This window comes from Strongyloides ratti (assembly GCF_001040885.1).
Source record: "Strongyloides ratti genome assembly S_ratti_ED321, chromosome : 2".
Lineage (NCBI taxonomy): Eukaryota > Metazoa > Nematoda > Chromadorea > Rhabditida > Strongyloididae > Strongyloides > Strongyloides ratti.
Genome location: NC_037308.1, coordinates 9,005,461 through 9,024,065, shown reverse-complemented (window position 1 = coordinate 9,024,065; position 18,605 = coordinate 9,005,461). Strand labels below are relative to the sequence as shown.

General features: G+C 20.1%; 5 protein-coding genes across 5 annotated transcripts; 3 read left to right on the top strand and 2 right to left on the bottom strand.

The window, feature by feature from the left end:
* Nucleotides 1-5,027: 5,027 nt before the first annotated feature.
* Nucleotides 5,028-7,050, top strand: SRAE_2000287300 (Major facilitator superfamily and Major facilitator superfamily domain, general substrate transporter-containing protein; the record flags this gene model as incomplete). The annotated part of the gene is made up of 2 exons (XM_024653993.1): nucleotides 5,028-5,472; nucleotides 5,522-7,050. The coding sequence occupies 2 exons, from the start codon at nucleotides 5,028-5,030 to the stop codon at nucleotides 7,048-7,050; spliced, it is 1,974 nt and encodes a 657-aa protein (XP_024507415.1).
* A 1,138-nt stretch (nucleotides 7,051-8,188) lies between these two features.
* On the bottom strand, nucleotides 8,189-9,424 carry SRAE_2000287200 (Protein-tyrosine phosphatase, receptor/non-receptor type domain and Protein-tyrosine/Dual specificity phosphatase domain and Protein-tyrosine phosphatase, catalytic domain-containing protein; the record flags this gene model as incomplete). Its single annotated transcript, XM_024653992.1, has 1 exon — nucleotides 8,189-9,424. The coding sequence occupies one exon, from the start codon at nucleotides 9,422-9,424 to the stop codon at nucleotides 8,189-8,191; it is 1,236 nt and encodes a 411-aa protein (XP_024507414.1).
* A 3,364-nt stretch (nucleotides 9,425-12,788) lies between these two features.
* On the top strand, nucleotides 12,789-13,246 carry SRAE_2000287100 (Protein of unknown function DUF2650 family-containing protein; the record flags this gene model as incomplete). Its single annotated transcript, XM_024653991.1, has 2 exons — nucleotides 12,789-12,905; nucleotides 13,037-13,246. The coding sequence occupies 2 exons, from the start codon at nucleotides 12,789-12,791 to the stop codon at nucleotides 13,244-13,246; spliced, it is 327 nt and encodes a 108-aa protein (XP_024507413.1).
* A 1,516-nt stretch (nucleotides 13,247-14,762) lies between these two features.
* On the bottom strand, nucleotides 14,763-16,009 carry SRAE_2000287000 (Hypothetical protein; the record flags this gene model as incomplete). Its single annotated transcript, XM_024653990.1, has 3 exons — nucleotides 14,763-14,775; nucleotides 14,822-15,921; nucleotides 15,968-16,009. The coding sequence occupies 3 exons, from the start codon at nucleotides 16,007-16,009 to the stop codon at nucleotides 14,763-14,765; spliced, it is 1,155 nt and encodes a 384-aa protein (XP_024507412.1).
* A 495-nt stretch (nucleotides 16,010-16,504) lies between these two features.
* On the top strand, nucleotides 16,505-17,903 carry SRAE_2000286900 (Alpha tubulin-like protein; the record flags this gene model as incomplete). The annotated part of the gene is made up of 2 exons (XM_024653989.1): nucleotides 16,505-16,507; nucleotides 16,560-17,903. The coding sequence occupies 2 exons, from the start codon at nucleotides 16,505-16,507 to the stop codon at nucleotides 17,901-17,903; spliced, it is 1,347 nt and encodes a 448-aa protein (XP_024507411.1).
* Between the last annotated feature and the right edge of the window lie 702 nt (nucleotides 17,904-18,605).

The following is an 18,605-nucleotide window of genomic DNA, read 5'->3' as shown; positions in this document are numbered from 1 at the left end:
ACTTTCTATCATATGTTTTACTAAAAAAAAAACATAATTATAAAGATGTGGAAAGGACATTTTTTCTTTTCTTTTTTTTAATTTATTTTTATCTTTAACAAGTGATGATTTTTTAATAACTGTTATTTAAAAAATATATATATTATAGCAATTATTTATTAATGAATTTTTAAAAAATTGTTTCAAAATAGAAATAAGTACATTATTGAAAGAGAAAAAAATGGATGTATATAGTTATTACCATTCTTCTTAGTCATCTTTATTTCCTATTATTCTCAGAAATGAAACATATTTTTAGATTTTAATAACATTAAAAATTTTTTTTTTATCAATAATGTTTTTACTATATCATGATTGATGGATATATTAATATGTACATATATAATGAGATTCATCTCTCACTTACAATCATTTTTTAGTACTTTTTCTTTCTATATAAATAAAAAAAGAATAGAATAAAAAATTTTTATCATTTTTATTTGAAAAAATTATCAATTTATTTAAATTTACTATATAATTTGATATGTTTTAAAGATATTATACCTTCCATTTCTGTAAATATTATATCTTTTATCATTTTTTCTATGTTACTAGACGACTTTTTGGCTTGATTGATAATTTTTATAATTTGTTTAATTTTATAGTTGCTTTCTTTGATTAACCAATATGACTGAACAATTATTTGCTCTTTAAATAATAATTTTATAATTCTTTTATAATAATTCAATTGAGAATGTAAAAATTTAGACTAGAAAAAAAAATTATGTAAAAATTAATTTTTGTATGTTTTTTGTTATGAAATGAATCATCTATTTTATTTAAAGTTTTAAAATATTTGTCATTGTTTATGAAAATATCAAAAGGTAGCTTTTATATATCTTTTAATTTAATTATAAATTATTTAATAATTAATAATAATTTAACATTTAAATAATAAAAATTAATAGAAATAAAAAATTATATTTATATTATTAAAATGATATTTTGTAATTACTTTTTTTTTAGAAATAAATTCTTAACAAAAATTTATTTATAATATACAATAAAAAAAAATTTAAAAACTTTTTTTTGTTACATAAATTTAAAATTTTAATTGTAAACATTTAATATAAAGTTAATTTATGATGGTGGAAAAATTTTTGCAAAATTTATTTTTTTATTCTTACATTTTGATACAATAATTTGTATATTAACATAATCTAAAAATACTTTTATATTATTGTTTATATTAAAAGATATTTTAATACATAAAAATTTAAATGTCTGTAATTTGAGAAAAAAAAGTTATTAAAAGTATTAATAAATATTTTGTTTATAAAATATATAAAATTATTTTTGTCAGATTTTTAATATATATAAGTGGTCGTTTTCTCTTTTCATTTATAATAAAAATACAATTTTAATATTTTGACAATATTGTTTAAATAATATTTTTACATTATTGTAATAGTGCAAAAAAAAGAAATTATTTCAAGAGATGAGGAAAGCTTTGATGTGTTTATATTAATCAAGATATATAAAAATTTATATATATTTTATCATTTTTATATATTATAAAGAAATTTATTTTTTGATTAATAACATAAGATCAAAATATTTTATAATATTTCCTTCTATAAAATAATAATCATGTATCATTCAATTGTTTATTTTAATAAAAAATTAAACATTTTGTAGGTTGTATCTGTAAAATATCAATTACATAAGTTATTGAAAATGTTTTATGTTATTATTAAAATAATATTTTAATGTACAAATTTTTTCTTTATAATTAGTCATTCTTTAATAATACTTTTATAATCCAACATAGATTAGTAAATATTAAAATATTTTAATAAATATGATCTTTTTATACTTCCTTAAAAAGTATATTATATGTATAGAAAACTTATTTTGATATATATATATATAATAATATTATAAATATACTAATAAATGATCATTATATTATATATTATATACTAATCATACTTTATATTAAGGTAATAATTTTTGTACTTAAGGTAATAATGGTGGTATTATAAAAACGATATCATTATATTTTTATATTCAAAAAATAAAAATTAAGATATATTATTCATTATCAAATACTATATTAATATAATATTTTGCTTATCAATTTTTCCCATATATAATTTTTCCATAAATAAGAAATTGATTAAAAATTTTATCATTTTAATATTCATTTTGATTATTTTATATCAAGGTAAAAAATATAATATTAATTGGTTAAATAAAAGAAATATCATTTCTATACTTTGATTTTTTTTTTATCTTAACGATTATTTCACTTATTATCTTAATTATCATATTATTAATATTATAACATATTTATTTAAAATTTTATCATTTTAATTCTAAATAACATTTTTTTTTTTTTTGGTTAACTTTTTTTTTATGACTATTATAAAATAAAGGGTATTTATATATATATATATATATGTATATGCATGTACATATAATTTTTTTTTTATAAAGTTTATTTGTACTATAATATTATTTGGTAAAGTTGATATTTATAATAAAATTTATTTATCTTTTTATATAATTACAATATGTTCTTTAATTGAAATATATATATATATTTTTTTTTAAGAATAGATATTTTTGATTATTATTTATGTATATTATTTATATTTATAAATATTGAATTATAAATAATTATCTAGTTATAATTTTTATTTTATCTCTATCACTTAAATAATTATAAAAATTTAATTTTTATTTATCAATTAATATCTTATTTAATATATATATATATATATATTATAATAAAATTTAAAATCATAATTTAAAATATTTAAAATTACTTTAAAATCTTGCGTAATAAACTAAAATTATTCAACTAGTTTGAATGTGATCTCCTCTTCTCAAACTGGTGTGTATATAAGTAATATACATATGACTATTGATGATACAAATATTTTATACATTTATTCTATTAGCCAATAGCCTTTATATATGTTCATCTTTATCATTTTAATTATTCAAATCCTTTCTATTGATAAAGTATATTAACAAATACGTATCTATCAAAGACCAAAGTAAAAATTAGGATTTTTTTATCAAAAATACTAAAACTCTTCTTAAATAAAATTTTTGTTAAGAAGAAAAATTTTTAATCTTTAAATAAGATTCTTAAAATTCTTAACAGTAATCAGATAATGTAACATTACTAAATTACTATTAATACTTTTGAAGCTAATAAATAATCATTTGTAATATTTTTATTCTTAAAAATTTAATTATATCTGTTATAATTTTTTTTTCTATGTCATTTCTTTTTACTTAAATTACATATAACTTTTCATATCTAGTTAACTTATCACCTTAATTCAAAAGACAACTTAATTATAGTTAATAAAAATAAAAAAAAAAGTTTTATAATTAATTTTTCTAGAATTTTTTTTTTTATTTTATTTTAATATCTAATATTTTAAGTATTATTATATAATTTAAGATTTTGTAAAAATGATTTATTATGTAAAATTAATTATAAAAAAAGAACCTTTTACATCATTCATCTATTCTTTTTGATTTTATTTAAATATTGAAAATTTTTGATTATCAAATTAAAAAATCTTTACTCCATCAACCTTTATTTTTTCACTGAAATACCATTAAAATATATAGAAATGTAGCTCTTTTAAATTTAATTTTTTTTTAATAATTTATATTTATAAATTGAAAAATTATTGATAAATTTTTATATTTTGAAGGTTAATAAATTTTATCTTTTTTTTTTTGTCAATTCAAATTTTTCATTTTTTTTTTTCTTCTATTTTTTTTTTTACAAATGAATACATCTTTTTTTTAATCAATGTTGTTACTGTATTTTAATTATAAAAGAAATTGATAAAATTTATTATAAAATTTTAAACTTTGATTGATAAAGATAGTTCAAAAATAATTGTCTGGGATATTAAAAAATATTTTTTTTTATTACTCCTACATATATTATCTTCACTCTTTGTACAGGAAGAGAGAAAGACTCATTCTCATTAATAGTCATAAACTTTTTTTTTTTTTATCCACCAAAAGTATTTGATTACAAAATCATTTTTTGTAAAATATCATTATTAATGTATCTGAGAAAATTAAATTTACATTATCATTTTCCTCATGATTAAACTTTGATACCAGACTTATTATATATATATATTTTTTTTTTAACACTAATCTTTTTTTAACTTTGCCAGGGACAAAAAAAAAAGTATTATATTTATTAATATATTTTTGGTATTTATTCTAAAAATATATAGGGTATACTTAACTAATAACAGTTACTTATTTAATTTACTTTCACTATTTGTTTATTGTATTATCTATTTCTTTATTACTAGAAAATACATGAAAAAATAATTTTATTAAATATTAATATAAATATATTTAATATTTATTAAAAAGTATAAGAATAATTTTACTAAATATTTTAATATTAATTAATCTTTTTTATTAATTACTATAATTTCTTAATTTTATAAAAAAAAAAAAAAAAAATTAAATATAGTAGTGTAAAAGTAGAAATTTCTTTTTATTACACTCACAATATTATATATATATTATATAAATTCTTTTAAAAATTATATTTGTATATATATATATATATATCTTTGTCTACCATCCAACTAAGTAAGGAACAAAATTTACCCTTCAAATATACTTATATAATAAAAATAATATATTTTATTGCCCTTTTTACATTAAAGTTTAATATACATTGTATTATAGTGACTTTTTGTCTCAAATATTATAGAAAATTTTCTAATTACAATATAATATTTTTAATGTTATAAGTTAACCTTTATATTTTTATCTTTTTTTTTTTTGTCTTTTTGGTACCAAATTTTTATTTATTTAAAAAGTAATAAAGAAAAACTTTTTTTTGTTATATAATATAATAATATTTATACTAATTGCTTTTTTTTATAAGAATTTTTAAAAGTTTTATTTTTTTTTTTAATATTTAATCTAGTTAAAAATAATATTTAATAACAATTTTAGTTGATCATAAAAGTTAAGCTATTATGTCGAAGAAAGAAAATATTAAAGAGGATGAGAAAGTTGATCATTTAAAGATGGTGGATCGTTATGCAACACATAATGATAATGAGTCAGTTGAAAATATACTAGATAGTATTCCAACACCTCCAGATGGTGGTTATGGGTGGATTATTTGTTTTGTGGCATTTCTTAGTAATTTTGTTGTGGATGGTATCTGTTCATCTATGGGAATTGTTAAAAATGGATTTAAAGAAAAGTATTTAGTTAATGAAACTGTTGGAAATTTAATTGGTTCACTTCTTATTGGTTCATATCTTTTAGCGGGACCATTTGTTGCGGGATTGGTTGATAAATATGGTGCAAGAATGATTGTTGTAACTGGAGCATTTGTCTCATTTATGGCATTTTTCTTTTCTACTTATATTAATATATTTGAATTGTTTCTATTTATATTTTCAATAATTGGAGGTATATTTAAATTTTTTTTTTTAATCATATATTTTATAACTTTTTTAAGGAATTGGTTTTGGTTTTATATATCTTCCTTCTATTGTTATGGTAGGATATTGGTTTGAATCAAAAAGAGCACTTGCTACATCATTATCTGTTGCTGGATCTGGTGTTGGTGGTATAGCATTACCTATTCTTATTAATAAAGTTAATGATTATGCTGGTTTAAATGGTACTGTTATATTTCTTTCTGGATTAATTGCTTTACTTGTTGGTTTTGGTATGTTATATCGTGATCTTGGATCTAAAAAATATGATGAAAATGAAAAATTAGGATTTTTTGCTACAATTGTATGGAAAATTTGTGGATATAGATCACCACCAAAAAATTCAACAACACCAGAAGTTGATGTAGAAGGAAAAAAAGTAACTAATGAAGGTGCACCACTTTTAAATAATCATCAAGATGGTTCAAGAGTTAATCTTTATGAACAACATAGAAAAAGAACCGATACTATGGGAAGTGTATCATCACAAAAACATTTACATAAACTTACTGCTAGAAGTCTTAATCAATCATTAAATAAACTTCATCAAACAGGATTATCTCGAGCCTCCTCACAATTGTCTGTTGCTCTTAGTCATGTTGAGGCAAATGAATTAAAAAAACCCCTCTCCAGACAAGATATCTTCCTTCAAGGATCAATTCAAAATTTAAAAGAATTTGCCGATGAAGGAAAAAGTATGAAAGCTTACCGTCAATCACATCTATCAATATCTGGTGCTGTTGTTGCTGAAGAATTAAAAAATGCCGTTGAAGGTGAAAAAGGGTTAAATAAAGAGTTAGCTGTTAGTAAAGAATCAATTCAATCAATTATAGATGATCTTGGAGGTGTTGAGGATACCTCTAAATGTAAATGTATTCCTTTAGCTGTACGTAATATGTTTCATTCAATGATTGATGTTGAATTATTAAAAGTACCAGATATGATATTAATTGCTATTTCTAATCTTCTTGGTATGCTTGCTTTTTATATTCCATATTTTTTTATCAAAGATTTTGCTGTATCAAGTGGTATGTCACCATCTGATGGAACATTTTTAGTATCATTAATGAATATACTTAATACAATTGGTAGGGTATTTATTGGTTGGTTTGCTGATAAAAATATTATTTCTGCCTTAAATCTTACAAATATCTCTTTAATTGGATCTGGTGGTATACTTTTTGCTGTACCATTTATATGTACAACTTATTATAATAGTGCTATACTTTGGGGTGTTTATGGTTTTGTATCAGCACCATATATATGTTTAACATCAATTGTTTTGGCTGATTTGTTAGGTGTTGAAAAATTGTCAAATTCTTTTGGTTTATTAACTGTTGCCAGAGGAATAGCATGTATTATTGGTACACCAGTAGCAGGATTTTTTTATGATCTTACCAAAGATTATGGTATATGTTTTTATATTGGTGGTAGTTTCTTTGTCTTAGCTGGTATTGTATCATGTCTTATTCTTTGTGTCAAAAGAGATGATAAAAAAAAAAATTCAACAATGGAAAATAGTGATAAGAGACAAATAATAAAAGAATAAAAATAATTGTAATGTTTATTTGTTACAAAAAAATTAACGGGTATATTGAAGACCTACTTTTGTAATAATAAACTTACTATTAGTAAGATACAAATTAATTATATATGAAATATGTTTATTATTAAGAATCCAGAAACATTTCTCCTGATATTTATAATTCAAATCTTGCTATTACAAAAAAATACTGATTATTTACTGTTTATACTTTCTTTATATTATGCCTTTTTATTTTATTTTTATTATTAAGTTTTTATATTCTATAAATAATTATTTGTCCATGCAAGTTATCTAAATATTGTTTTTTTTTTTGATACAATTTATTTTTATCTTTTTATATTAATAATAAAAATAATATTTGATTGATAAAATTAATTTCATCTTTAAAAGTTTTAAAAATATATATTAATCAAAGACTTGTTATATATTAATTTTAAAGATAAAAAAGTTTTTTATTTTGTAATAAAAATTTCATATTACTTATAAAAAATATAATAAAAAATCATATGTTTTTTTTTTGTTGAATTATTTTATAAAATACCATCAGAATATCAAATAAAATTTTTATTTTGATGGTAAGTATTTTATGGTAAAGTTTTGAAATCTAAACATGAAAATATTTATTGATTTAATGATAAAATGTTTTAAAATTTAAAATAAAATTTAATTGAATAAAAATATTTTTACTATAAATATAATTTACCTATTTATTGTATGAAAATAATTCATTGTACTAAAGTTCTTTTTTTTGTCTTATTTTTTTTTTAAATTAAAAAATGATATATGAATTTTATTTTGTAGTTTGTTTTAACCTTTTTATATATAGTTGTTTTTTTATAAATAGTTTGATTGAGTATAATCTTTATAATAAAATAAATAAATAGATTATTCAAACAATGTCATATTTAATATATAGTTGTAAACACATTTTTACATAGTTAACATTAATATTGTCATATTATGGTAATTAGAATCTACATTATTATTATTTTTTTATTTATTTATAAATAGTAATTGTTCTTGATGGCATAATATGTGAAACATCTTATGTAGACATTTTATTATAATATTAGTATATTTCTATTAATTATAGTTTCGTTGATTAACAACATCTTGATTTAATTGTAATAAAGTAATACTTTTAAAAGTTATGTAACAAATTACCGTTTTGTGGTTGTGAACCTGCTTGTAACAATGACTCATAGTATGAATTATACTTTTCTATAAATTTAATTGCACTAGATTTTCTAGCTTCAGAAAAAACATTAATTATTAAACAATAATCAATAATAATTTTATGAAGGTAAATATATTGAATCTCTGTTTGAACAGCACCTGCCCTTTGCCTACGTAAATCCATTACAGTATCATAGACATTAATATCAGATTTGGCAGATATTTTTGAAAATAACATAACTGCCGCAACTAATGTTCCTGTTCTACCGATACCTGCTGAACAATGTGCTAAAATTGTTTCATCTGCTCTTAAATCTCTTAAACGTCTCATAAGTCTCATAACAGGAGTTGTGACAGGTGGAACAGACTTATCTGGCCAATCTTTCCAATGTATTTGTCTTATTCTATATGTGACGTTATCAATACCATCAATCCATACTTTAAAATTTCTTATAAAAAATGAATCATCACAGTTGTCTGTTGATTTATAATGAACATTAATATGTTTAAATTTTATTGTTTCTCCCTCATTACTTGGCCAGTACTGGGAACATTTTTTTTTACCATTCTCAATAATATTAACTAGACAAATTATTATTGATACTTTTTTTTGAATACATAATCTCCAAAAATCAACAATTGTATCATCCATTGGACCCTGACAACAAATAAAATTATGTTTCATTCCAAGTTGATAAACAAAATTACCATGATAATAATAAGGTCCTGGTGGATCTAAATTTACCCGAGTTTGATCAATACAAACAATATCTTTATACTTATTAAGTGTCATATTATGATCAAAAGCATTTCTAGTATGTTCAGGAAAGATATAACTTTTAATAGCAGCATATTCTAATTTTAAATTTTGTAGTGTTTTAGATGATAATATATCTAAAAAAATATTTAATGGTGATTCAATTCCTTTACAAAATACTTCACGTTGAATAGGAGAAATTTTTTTTCTTTTTTCAAGTAACTCTTCCTTTCTAATAAATACTTTTTTTTCTAAATTTTTTTCACCACCATTTGTAATAAAAAAACTTTTTTTTTCATTATCATGTTGAGTACCAAATTTTTTTTCTGAAATTGGTTGGTAAAATTTTTTTTTATCAGCTAATTTGACTGATGATGTTAACCTTTTTACAACTTTTTTTTCATCATTTTTAATATTATTAAATTTATTAAATAAATTAACCATTTTTAGACTTTTTTTTATATATTTATTAATATCAAAATTATTTTATTATATATAATACAAAATTTCAATATTATTTTTGTTAGATAATTCTTTAATATGCTGTCATTATAATATAAATTATATATTTTTAAATATTGATAAAATAGAAATTAGTTTATTATTCATTTTTTTTTTCTAAACTTTATTTTTAAAATATAAACAAATGTATTTATAATTTTTTTAAGGTATAAATGAATCCCCATAATGTTTTTCTTACTAACACAAGAAACAAACAATATAATTATTTTCACATCAAATTTTTTTTCTGACTAGATATTTGTTTTTTTTTTTTTGTATTTTTTTAAATTGGTATCAAAATAAACATTAATTTTATTTTTTTTTTATTCCCCCCTTTTTTTAATATAAATGGTCTATTTCTTTTTCTCTATTTATTATTTGTTGTATATCTCATTGTGCCTTTTTATTTTCTTTCTGCATAACTTATTGATATTAGGAGAAAAAAAAAATTTTTCTAGTATAGAGGATAAATTTAAATTTAACAAAATTATCATTTACTATTGTATGTTATATAGTTTAATTAATTTAAAAATACAAGCAAATTTAGAATCTTTTTAGTTTAATCTATTTACTCTCGAGTGACAGAACAAGATAATTAATGTAAAGATGTTTTGTAATTGACAATTGCGTAATAACTAAGTATTTCTAATCTATTGCATTGATGGACCAAAAAAAAAAATAAATAATACTTCTTTAATCTTTGGACCTTTATTTTGCCATCAAAATGTTAAACCAGTATCTATGTTATAGTAAAGATTTTACTTGCAACAATGATCAAAATATGTGACAGAGATGGCAATTGAAAACACGACAATTGGTCATATATGTTTTAATATATATATATCTATCTTTATACTATCTCACATTGGCACAATAAAATAGTTAAGATATATAATGGATGATTAAAACTCTTAAAAGCTATATATATATATATAAATTTATATTACTATTCCATACTTTTTGTATTTATACCTCACTCTTTATTACTAGCATATATATATATTTATGCATATATAGATAATTGTATTCTTATTTACATATGTAGAGAAAGTAGTTTAATTTCTAAATAGTTTTTAGTTTAGAAAAACAATAGATCTTTTTAATTGTATTTAACAGTAAAACACTTTTAAAAAAAAAAGGTCATTTAACAATAATGTATATATCATTTAAAATTACACCTTTTACAGTAAGAAAAAACTAAAGTATGATATATATATTTAATTTTATAATAATATAAATATTTTTTTTTTATTTATATTCTTAATATTATTTTATTAACATTAATAATTCTTTCTAAACTTATATATATATATATATGTTTTGACTACTTTTCTATACTTAAAAATTTTTATTTCTTATATATATAAACTATTACATAGATTATATGCTTAAATAATTTGAAAAAGTTGAAAAATGTTAAAATGTATTGTTAAAATGATATATTTTTATTAGAAAAGTTATTAGAAAATATATACATAAGAGAGATAGAAATGATATTATTATATCTTTAATGTAGATGTTTGATCTTTTTCTTTTAATAATTTTATATTATTTATAATTAAAAATACATGCAAAAATATACAATTTTAAATATTTTATATTATTTAGTTCTGTATAACTTTGTATTATTATTATTTGTATTTTAATATATACCTTTCTTTTTACTTTTTTTAACTTCTAAAGAATTTATGTTATTATATACATACATATATATAAATAATAATATTATAAAAATATTTTTTTAAGAATAAACATATTTTATCAAAATATAAACTTATTACATGACTAATTTTTTTTTTCAAAATATATCTAACAATTGATTAAAGAAAAGAATTATTTATTAAGATAATAAAAGTTATAAATTTTCTTAAAGTATTATTTATCATTTACTCTCTATGACAGTCAATTCATATTAAAAATAATTTTTCAATAAAATATTTTTTTTTTCGACCAATGTTATAACATATTTTAGTACATTTATTGTCTCAATTCTATAACATATACCTTCATAGATACAATATATTGAATAAAATAAAAATTTTTCCATTTTATTTTAACTAAAAATACTTTTTTTCTTTGTAAAAGTTTTTTTTTTTTTCTAACCACAATTATTTAATATTCTAAAACTATAATTTGAAGCATCCTATATTAGATTTGTTAGAATAAGGATAGATATAATTAATCTTCCTTCCAGCATATGTCATTTTTATTTTATACATTTTGTTTTATCATTATCATATTCTAAATATACATAAACATTAAGAATGTTATTTTATTAATTTTACTTTGTTATTCTTTTTTTTCCATATTATCTTTGTTCTCAAGAATATACATTTTGATAATTTTAAATTTTATTATCTATATTATTATAAATTTTACTAAATAAATGATCAAAGTTTACAATTATAATATATTATTTTTAAAATTATTCTCTTTATAACTCTCTCTTTTCTCTACTATAAACCATGATTAGAGGAGGGTAAATGATGTATTATAATAGTGAAAATGAAATATTTTACTTTTGTTTCAATTTCTTTTTATATTGTAGGAGAGTAACTTTTTAAATCTTATATTTTATTATATCTATCTTAAGACATATTTAATATTCTATTTAAAGAATGTGTCAAACTTTTTGTGAAAATAGATATATGTAATATAGATAAAAAAAAAATTACACAAAGTTGTACTTCTTCTATTTACTTGTATATTTATTTTAATTTTAGATAAAAAGTTATAAAAATGATATATATAATATATTGTCTAAAATGAAGATTTGAATATAATTATAAAATTTAAAATAAAATAAACTTTATTTATATTATCTTCCAAAACTTTTAGATATGTAAAAAAAAGGAAGATAAAAAAAAAGAGACACGCTTATCATATTTTTTAGTTTAAAAATAATTTGAAAAAGAATGTCTTGTGATAAAATGAGTTTTGAATCTAGTATCTTTAATAGTCTTTATATATTTTTACTCTATTGTGAGTAATTTAAAAGTTTTTAACATTATCATGGAGATGTTATATAAATATACAAATTTTATGTTTGACTTTCATAAAAATATATATATATATATATATATATATAACTTAGAAAGTATAATAATTTTTAACTAATGCTATCTTCATTTTAAAATAGTATTTTTCTCTTCTTTATTTTTTTTTTCTCGTAAATTTATTAAATTTCATGATTTTATATATATCTAAAAAAAATTAATGTAAATATTTTTATCATTATAATATATTTATTGATGTATATTTTATATCTTTCTTTATTGTAGAAACTTTTTTAGTTATTATTTTTAAAATGTCTATTGGATATTACCTTACTTCTGCTATCTTTGGAACATTTGTCTTTTTGGCTAATGGAGCTAAAAATCTTGATGATTTAAAAAAAACAGTAGATGATGCTCAAACAATTGAGGTATGTTAAAAATTTTTAAAAATAAATATTCATATACCATATTTTCATTTTGTATAATACATTGAAAATATATATATATACTATTAATAACATATTTTATCAATAATTATTAATAATTTTCTTTATTGTAGGGAGGATCTAAATGGTGTCCAATTCCACTTACAGGAAAAGAATGCCCACCAAGTTCAATTTTCCATTACTACAAATGTTGTGGAACCCTAATGACAGACTGTTGTTTTAATCTCCAAAATTGGCTTATCATTACTTTAATTGTCCTTGCAGCAATAACTGTAATTGGAATCGTTATGTCAATTGTTTCATGGCTTTTCTGCAGAAAATAAGTTAATTAATGTTAATGAAATGGCTTGATATTTTTTTTTTAAAATAAGGCAAAAACTTCAAAATTTGAAATATGACTATTTTTTGAATTTTTTTTCTTTAAAAATAGGAATTAAATGGTCTGCCAATTATTTGAGATTCCTTGCCTGCTTTAATAATATCTGTTTTTTGCTTTATTGTGTTTTTTTTTTTGTTTTTTAACAAGTAATAATAATAATAAATTTTGACGAATCAAATTCTAATGAATTTGATAGAATAAAAGTTTTTTTTTTATATATGTAATTTGTTTTTATTTCAAAAAGACTTTTTTTTAATTATGTACTTTTCTTTTTAATTAATATTAAATTTTATAAATAATTTTAATTGGATTAAAATAAAAGAAAATGGTATTAACGGAGATTTTATTTTATTTACATTTATCATATAAAAGGAAAATTTAATTTTTTATCCTATAAATGTTTTGATAGATAAAATAAAACAAAATAAATAATCGTATTGATGAATAAGAAAAGTAGGAAAAAACATTTTTAATCTTCTAAGTACATTGGTTAATCGTAAAAGTTAAGAAATGTTGTTTTAAATAAAATCTAATGATAAAATATACCATAGTTTTTGGTTTCAAATTGTTTATAATAACATTCTATTACACATAGATAAAATTAAAAAGTAAAAAAAAATAACTGTAGTTAAAAGCTTTATGTTATTAAAAACTATTGTATAATAAAAAGATTATGTTTGATAATTTTATATAAACTTTGTTTGTTATTTATATGATCAATGAATAGTTGTATTGGAAAAAAAAATTTTTTTTTTAAATAATTTTTATTACACAATGTTATTATTATTTTTCCTATATAATTACAAAATAAAATTGCATTGTTTACTTCTATAAATCATAAATTGTTTTTGTATATTATTAAAAATATTGTGTAATTGGATATTTTTTCATTAACTTCTATTGTTTTGATACTGTATTTATTATATCATCATAACATATAAATGTATTTTATTTACATCAAAATAAGTGTTATTTAGTTATTTTTAAATGATGTTGGACATTTTAAAAAGTGATAAATAAAATTAAGGTAAGTTTAAATTTCCTTTTTTGTCTATTTAATGCAAAAAAAAAACATATTTTTTAAAGGAAATTAAGATAACGTAAAGTGTAACTAATTTAAATTTAATGTATATGTAAATATTTCCTCAATGTTTAAAATATTAGTATAGAATATTTTTGACAATATACTTAAAAGATATTTTGTTGTAGAAAAATAATTAGTTTTTTCTTTAATAACTAAAAGATTGTTTATAAAAACACATAAAACTATCCAACCTTTGAAAATCTTTGTTTATTTAATAAAAACTTCAAGGCCATCTTTACTTTTTTTCCCTGAAAATAAAATAAATACAAACTAATCATAGTTTATTTATAAATTTTAACGTATGTTTAATATTTTATTAAAATTATAAGAAATCGCAAATATTCCTTCTTTCTGTTAAAATAGGATAATTTCAAGTTTAATAAAATAAACTATCAAATAAATTAATACTTTAGGAAATTAATATTTTAAAATTACATTCTTTTTGAATCCTCAATCATACTTAGGTAAATCATACTATAAGATGTATCAATTGACAAATCAGCTAGTAAATTTCCTTTGCATTTTGAGATTATTTCATCATCTTCAGAAACACCAATATCTAAAAATTTTTCAAATTTAACTTTCATATCAGATAACATCTTCTTTTTCTCACTTAAATTAAATATCTCTTCATTTATATCATTTATATCTGCATCAATACCAACTAATTTAGTTTCTAAAATATTAGTTTTTCGAGAAAGGTTTATTAAATTATGTTCCTTTTCAGCTATCAACTCCTTAAGACACTGTTTAAATTTAAATAAAATATCAATAATCTCTTGATTCATTGAGTCAATTTTTGTCTTAGCAAAATGATTAAAATTTTCAAAACTTATTCCATATTTTTCATTCAACTTTTTATTAATCATAGATTTAAGGTTTGTCTCAAGTAAGGCAAATTTTTCAAGTTTTGTATAAACTTCTTTTTCCATATTCTCACATACTATATCATAGACAGATGATTCATGGAGTGTACGATTTTGTTGCAGAGACATCTCAATGTCTTTCAATTGGTTGGTTTCATATTTTCTTTGTATATATTTGTACATTTTCTTCATAAAAATTTCGTTTCGAATCTCAAACATATCTTCAAGATTTTTTAATTTCTCTTTTTTCATCTCAATACTATCTGATCTATTGAATAAATTGTCTTTTATATCATTAAGAATTTTTTCCATACAACTAAATCTTTGACTAAGAGTAGCTAAAAATAATTCCTGATTGCTTGATGAATCATCAGTCTGATTATTCCATAAATTGCGTTTTATTTTATCAACACATTCTACCGATTTTAATAAATGTTTATTAAGTGTTTCACCATGTTTTATAAGTCCTCTCATTAACTCAACATACTCCTTCTGATTTTGCATTAACAAACGAAGTTTATTTAACTCCGATCTTGTAATCTTTGAAAAATCAAAAGGTGGCAATGAATATTTTATTTTTGAAAATTCATCAAGTTTTAAATATTTGAGTTCATTATGAGTTAAATCTTTATTAATTAATTTAATTCGATTTTTTGTATTTTCATCTAACTGGAAAAAAAATAAAAAATCTAAAACTATATCAATATATACATACAGAATTATTTAAGTCATCTTCAGTATCAAGAAAATTATTCATTATATATGGGATAATAAAAATTAAAATGAATAAATAATCTGAAAGAAAACACAAATTATTAATAGTACCTATGATAATTTTGAATGTTAACAAATTTATAAATAATAATATTTTAATAAAAAAAATATTACTAGTTATAAGAGTATAAAAGACTAACTAACTAAAACAATGGATTTGAAAGATAATTTTTGAAAACAAAGACTCACCAATTTACGGCATCCTTCCAAACACTCATTTGTAATAATAATTTTTAGTCTTATAACGACTACCATTAGTTTTCATTGTCATTAGATTGTTTAGTTTTTTTTTTTGGTACAAATATTTTTATACTTATTTCGTTTCCTTTTTAATTTTCTTTATCAGTATAATATTTATCTTTCTTTTAATTTTAAGTCATTCTATTTTGTACTATAAGTATTTATATAATTTTAATATACTTTTTTTTTTGTAGCATTTACTTAAACATATTTTTATTGTGACCTTCAATTTTTAAAAATGGTATGTTTTATATACTTTGTTTTAATTATAACAAATTTATTAAATGTTTTAGCGTGAAGTTATTTCAATACATATCGGACAAGCTGGTGTACAGATTGGTAATTCATGTTGGGAATTGTATTGTTTAGAACATGGAATTCAACCAGATGGTACAATGCCTTCTGAGAAAACTTCTGGTGCAACTGATGACTCATTTACAACTTTTTTTAGTGAAACTGGACAAGGACGATATGTTCCTAGATCTATAATGGTCGATTTAGAATCATCTGTTATTGATGAGATTAGAACTGGAATGTATAAGAGACTTTTTCACCCAGATCAAATGATTACCGGAAAAGAAGATGCTGCTAATAATTATGCTAGAGGACATTATACAGTAGGAAAAGAAATAATTGATACTACAGTTAATAGGATAAGAAGAATTGCTGACAATTGCTCTGGTCTCCAAGGATTTCTAATATTCCATTCATTTGGTGGAGGTACTGGATCTGGATTTACTTCTCTTCTTATGGAAAGGCTTTCTGTTGATTTTGGAAAGAAAGCTAAACTTGAATTTTCTGTTTACCCTGCTCCACAAGTTTCAACTGCTGTTGTTGAACCATACAACTCCGTACTTACAACTCATACCACACTTGAACATTCTGATTGTTCTTTCATGGTTGACAATGAGGCAATATATGATATTTGCCGTAAAAATCTAGGAATTCCTCGCCCATCCTACATTAATCTCAATCGTCTTATTTCTCAGATTGTTTCATCAGTCACTGCCTCATTACGTTTTGATGGTGCTCTCAATGTTGATTTAAATGAATTCCAAACTAATCTCGTCCCCTATCCAAGAATTCATTTCCCCTTGGCTACATTTGCACCTATATTATCTGCTGACAAGGCTTATCATGAATCACTTAGTGTTATGGACATAACTAATCAGTCTTTCCAACCTGAAAATCAAATGATTAAATGTTCAACTCAAGCTGGAAAATATATGGCTATATGTCTTCTTTACAGAGGAGATGTTATTCCTAAAGATGTTAATGCTACCATTTCTCAACTTAAAACTAAGAAATCAATTCAATTTGTTGACTGGTGTCCTACAGGATTTAAAGTTGGTATTAATTACCAACCACTCACAACTGTTGTAGGCTCCGAGTTAGCTAAGGTTCCTAGATCAGTTTGTATGCTTTCTAACACAACAGCTATTGTTGAAGCATGGTCTCGTCTTAATTTCAAATTTGATCTTATGTACAGTAAAAGGGCTTTCGTTCATTGGTATGTTGGAGAAGGTATGGAAGAAGGAGAATTTTCTGAGGCACGTGAAGATCTTGCTGCTTTGGAGAAAGATTATGAAGAAGTGGGAGCTGATTCAAATGATGGAGGTGAAGATGATGAATATTAATAAGTTATGTATACAACAATGTGTTTATTAACTTTATTGGAAAAATAGACCATCTGCACTATTGAAAAATGTTGTGCACATGGTTTTTATTGTATTAGAATTGCTATCATCAATAGAGCAATTGGTATTTATAGTTGTATTTTTAATCCATTAAATAAATGTTTTTTCAATTATTTAAATGTAGTAATTTCTAAATTAGATTTGGGAGTGATTGTGTTGTTTTACACAATGTTTTTCATTTATTGAAAGTATTATTATTTGTGTAATTTTATTAGAATTACCATAATAAATTTGCACATTATATTTCATCCTATATAATGTGATTTAATTTATTTATGGGGAACATAGATTTTATGAAAAAAAAACTTTTTATTGCATTAATCTTTTTATAATTCTACATAGTTGTTAAAAAATTTGATAATTTTGTTAAAACATTTAGTAAAGTTATTGTTATCATAAATGTTTCACCTGGCTCATCTTAATCCTATGAAAGTACAAAAATTTAATTCAACATTATATGATTAACATTTGTTTTTAAATTTTATTGTTCTATTTTTAAATTCAAACGACTTTTTTTCTTGCATTTATAAATTAATTAATAATTTATATAATAAATATCAATATTTAGATTTATAAAATTCATATTTTATGTTTATTAAAAGTGATAAAATGAATAAAATGATTACATTCGATTTACAATTG